This window comes from Puma concolor, chromosome A2 (genome assembly GCF_028749965.1).
Source record: "Puma concolor isolate L17-30 chromosome A2, mPumCon1.1.hap2, whole genome shotgun sequence".
Classification (NCBI taxonomy): domain Eukaryota; kingdom Metazoa; phylum Chordata; class Mammalia; order Carnivora; family Felidae; genus Puma; species Puma concolor.
Window position 1 is genome coordinate 161752619 of NC_141668.1, and position 4693 is coordinate 161757311.

The 4693-nt window shown below is 65.2% G+C and overlaps 1 protein-coding gene across 1 annotated transcript; it reads left to right on the forward strand.

Moving 5' to 3' along the window:
• Positions 1 to 238: 238 nt before the first annotated feature.
• NDUFB7 (NADH:ubiquinone oxidoreductase subunit B7) lies at positions 239 to 4612 on the forward strand. Its single transcript, XM_086698851.1, has 3 exons — positions 239 to 422; positions 3857 to 4025; positions 4417 to 4612. Exons 1-3 carry the CDS (start codon positions 311 to 313, stop codon positions 4547 to 4549), a joined length of 414 nt encoding a protein of 137 aa, XP_086554977.1. The 5' UTR covers positions 239 to 310; the 3' UTR covers positions 4550 to 4612.
• The last annotated feature ends 81 nt before the right edge of the window (positions 4613 to 4693 follow it).

The window sequence follows — 4693 nt, forward strand, 5'->3', positions numbered from 1 at the left end:
GGGGAGGGGAGGGAAAGGCCCCTGGCCCCTGGCCCCACTGTCCCTCATCGCCTGCCCCGCTGGTTTCCAGAAGCAGGAAGCCCCCCTTCTGGAATCCACCTGATCCCTAGAAAGGACGCGCTGCGCCTGTGCTGTCTCCGCCTGACCGCCAGGTGGAGCCAGAGAAAACGGAAGTCCTCCGGAGTCGTTCATCTCCCTGATCCCGGCTGCGGCCTGCACAACCCGGAAGCCGTGGCCGGCGAAGGGGCAGTGCTTCCGGGTAGGAGCGAGGTGACCCCGGCGGCTGCAGGAACCTGCGGCTACTGCAGCCATGGGGGCGCATCTCGCCCGGCGCTATGTGACCGATCCGTCGGGGGAACCCGACCCCCAGCGGATGCCCACCTTCCCCCCCGACTACGGCTTCCCGGGTCGCAAGGAGCGCGGTGAGGCCCAGTGCGCAGGCGCGGCCGGCGGGCTGGGGGCGCGAACCCCCGAATCCCGGGGTCCCCGGGGTTGGGTTCGGGCTTCTCGTGCTGTGTCTGGGCTCAGCCCTGGTCTCGGCCCGGAAGAGTCCGGAGGACACGCGTGAGCCTGCCTGAGTGTGGAGGCGTCCCAGGCAGAAGTCACGGTGTGAGCGGAAAGCCCGGGGGCGAGAGTGACAGTCGGGAGCCTAATGAGGCGGGCGGAGCTGAGCTCAGTCCCGGAATTCCTGGGGAGCTAGGGGAGGGCTTATCACGGAAGGGGCGTGCCCACCGTACCTCTATCCAGATATCGCTGCTGTTTGGGGGTGTACACAAAGCTAAAGGGGGGCTCGCGCCGCACATGCTGTCCCGCTCGTTGCTTCTTTTTTTTAATGAGTAATGTCAAGCACATCGAGGGCCAACCTGGCCAGGTCACCGCGCATACATCAGGCAGTGACTAAAGAGAGCCCCAGCCCCGTGGGAGAGACAGCGGAGCCAGGCATTATCTCGGGCGCCGCCCCTGGGGGATATCAAGGCAGGCTCCCAGGAGTCGGTGGCTGGAGGCGAGATCTGAGAGGGATACGTAGGAATCGGCCAGATGACATACAAGGAGAGGGGAGGGTCAGTGCTTCTGACCAGATTTGCTTTGTCAGAGGTTGTGCTGGCTGCTGGGCGGGCCACAGGCAGGGCGACCGAAGCCGGTGGTGTGCAGAGAGGTCTGGGTTCGAGAGAACCAGGAGGCGGACGCCTCCGGTGCCCCAAATCCTGAGAGTCCTGCAGCCCCGCCTGCACCTGCAGTCCATCAGTCCCCCCACCTCCTGATCCACTGCCCATCGCCCCTCGCGTTGCCCATAATCCCACGGGCCTGTGCTCCACTGACCTGCTGAAACTCGGCTCTCCCTCCTGGCAGGAGGTGCAGCTGAGTATCACGGGAGAGAAACCCCCAACCTCGCTGACTGGTCTCCCCTTTGCTCCCCTCAGCGGACCCTTCATGTTACTGGTTTTCCCGCCACATTCCCTGGTACTCGGGTCGCCCTTGTGCCTTCCTAGACCACTGTCCCCCACCTTCTCTGTGACTCTGGCACCTTCTCACACCTCCCTCCCACTTCCGTCGGCTGGTCGCTTTACATCCACCCGTCAAGGAGCCAGAAGCAACCAGAAGAGCTCACCTGGCCTCCCTGCGTCCCTGGGCCTTGGCCTTCTCTCCTGTTACTGTGCACGATCTTCCCGTGCTCTAGCTAAGCACCCCCCCCCCCAACCCCGCTCCAGAGGAACCCTTTTGTGCCCCCTCACCTATCAGAGGGCTGCCCCAGCCGTTCTCCCCTCTCGCAGCATTGGTTTCCCCGTCAACGTGCAAACACGCTGTTGCTCCTGCCGTTTCAAAATCCCCTCCAGCGGTCTCCCCGCCACCTCACTGAAGGGGCTGCTGTCCCGCTTCCCTCCCACCCCCACGCCGCGCGTACCACTGGACCCCGTTGTCAGTTGTCACTTCTCACCAACCCGCCGCGGTCGCCTCCAAGTTGATCACTACCACTTCCTGGAAACCCCTCGTCACCCGGGCCCCCACACACCCACCCACCTCGCTGATGCTCCCTCAGGATTCTTGCCCACGTCCCTGTCTTGTGACTGTTGAGGTGCCTCGCTGCCTGGGCCTTCTGTCTCCACTCACTCCCGCCCATCCCTGGGGTTGTGTCTGCTAGACCCCCCGTTTCACACGCCTTGTGATGCTCCCAAGTTTTCATCTCCGGCCGGGCCTGGACCCTGAACTCTGGGCTCACAGGTGCACTACCTGTATGGCATCTTCCACTCAGCAGGTCCGAAACAGAGTTTGTGACACCCTCCCCGCCCCCACTAAGCGGGCCTCTGCCTCCAGCTCCAACGGCATGCTCAGGCTGATCCCTGGGGCATCCTGAACCTCAGGGCCTTTGCACCTGCTGTTCCACGGCTGGCAGTGCTCTTCCCCCAGGTGTGTGTGTGACTCACTCCCCCGCCTTCGGATGCCAGTCCTGAGGGACCCCTCCACATAAAGCTGTGACGCAGCCCCCAACCCCGCCCCTCCCTCCCTTGCTTTACTGTTCTCTGTACTCCAGACCGTTGCCGGACATTCTGCAATGCTGTAGTTCTATCTGTGTGGTCTGCGTCTGCCTTCAAGGGCCTGCGTCCCTGTCTGGCATGGTTCCTACTGTACCCCCAACACCCGGCACATGGTAGGCGCTCTGTAAATCCTAGCTGCTGAGGGATGATGCCGGAGCCCCGGGTGCACCGCGTTGCCGTGGAAGCCAGCAGGTGGATACCCCCGCCTGGGGCTCAGATGAAGGGAGTGGGGGGAGCAGGTTGGGGCTCATCCCCGGGGAGTAGCGATCGAAGCCGCCGACTGGAATGCGCAGAGGGCTCCTAGCGAGAACCACTGGAAGCCAACATTTAATGTTTGGGCAGCCGCGGAGCGGGAGGGGACGTGAAGAGGGGGTGGTCCCCAGGGAGCTGTGGGGATGAGGTTCGAGAGGAAGCACACACGCACGGGGTCCTGGCATCTTGGGAGGCCCTGGTGAGAGCCCCGTGTGAGCAGTGCTGGGGTGGGGTGTGGAAGCTGGAGGAGAGTGGGGTGCAGGGGCAGAAGGTGAGGGCCTGGGCCGGAGAGACAGGCAGAGGGAGGGAAGCCAGCCAGGGGAAGAGCGCGAGATTGCCGGGGACGCCTTTTGGTGCTGATGGGAAGGAGCCGGACCGAGAAAGATGTCGAGGGGAGCGGAGGTGGCGCCTGAGGGTGCCGGCAGGCTGGGTCCTGGGCGCCCGTGCTGCCCTGAGCCCTCTCGGAGGCCGAGAAAGGAACGCAGGTCACCAGGCACGGTGGGCACAGGCTGGGGTATGTGGCCAGTTCCTAACAGCCCCACTGGGCCCCCCGAAAGGGGATTCACCCACCGGGACCCTGGAGCTAGTGTTCAGCTCTGAGTCACGAGCCTGGGCACTTCCCATGTGTGTTCGCTCAGGCAGCACTCCCTGTGGACTCTGGGGCGGGGGACCGTTACTCCATTTCTTAGCGGAGGAAGCGGAGGCCGGCCCAGAGGGCAAAGCTGGGGTCCGGGTCCGCCAGGCAACACGCCCCACGCTGGGGTGCGCCCCGCAGAGGGACGCGCTGGGAGAAAGTGTTTCTGAACGTGGGCCCTGCAGGGTGGGCCTGTCCAGAGAGTGAGCCCAGGGTTGGGCGTTGGGGGGAGGGGGAGGGGGTGGGGAGAAGATCCAGGGAAGGGAGGTGAGGATCCAGCACAGACGTCGAGGTGCCCCGGGGTGAAGGGAAGACACGGACCCTGATCCGTGGCCGCCAGCTGCACGTTGCCCGCTGGGTCCGCCTGGAATCAGGTGTGATGGTGGGGACGGGTGTCTAGCAGTGAGACCCCGACGAGCCCGCCCGCTCCTTGCAGAGATGGTGGCCACACAGCAGCAGATGAATGACGCGCAGCTGGTGCTCCAGCAGCGAGACTACTGCGCCCACTACCTCATCCGGCTGCTCAAGTGCAAGCGTGACAGCTTCCCCAACTTCCTGGCCTGCAAGCACGAGCAGCACGACTGGGACCACTGCGAGCACCTCGAGTGAGCCCCGGCCCCAGCCCCGGCCCCAGCCCCAGCCCCAGCCCCTGGCCTGACCTCAACCCTGCACCCCAGCCCGGCCCGGCCCCACCTTGGTGGAAGGAGGACTCTCAAGGGGCCTGCCGGGTGGACGGGTGGTCTCGAGGCCACCTGGAGGAATGGCCAGGCCAGGCTTCCTGGTGGGAGGCCCAGCTTCCGCCCCAGGGCTCGCTGTCAACCAGCCAGCACCTGCTCGGCAGACCCCAGACTTAAAGCAGCCACACGCCTGTAGGTCTTTCCTACTCAGAGGCCTCCCAGAAAGCCGTGGGCCGCCCATTCCGGGCCCTTCCACCTCCTGGGGCTTGGGAGGACCTGGCCAGGGGCCCTGACACCCGTTCACGTGCTCTGCTCGCAGCTACGTGATGCGCATGAAGGAGTTTGAGCGGGAACGGAGGCTGCTCCAGCGGAAGAAGCGGCGGGAGCAGCGGGCGGCAGACGTGGCCCAAGGCCAGGGGCCTGGCGAGGTGGCCCCCGAGGTAGCCCTGTAGCGGACCCGCCCCCACCCTGTGGACCAGTCGATAAATAAAAGCCTCCGGGCCCCTCAGCCGGAACCCTGCCTCCTCCTGTGATGTGCGGACTCCCCAACCCCGCCCTCACCCCCCTCCCCCGAAAGAAACACGCGGAGCCTGAGC

Coding starts and splice junctions, on each gene's coding strand:
- NDUFB7 (XM_086698851.1), top strand. CDS start 311: ATGGGGGCGCATCTCGCCCGGCGCTATGTGACCGATCCGTCGGGGGAA. Junction 423..3,856: donor CCCGGGTCGCAAGGAGCGCG/GTGAGGCCCAGT, acceptor CGCTCCTTGCAG/AGATGGTGGCCACACAGCAG. Junction 4,026..4,416: donor GACCACTGCGAGCACCTCGA/GTGAGCCCCGGC, acceptor CTCTGCTCGCAG/CTACGTGATGCGCATGAAGG.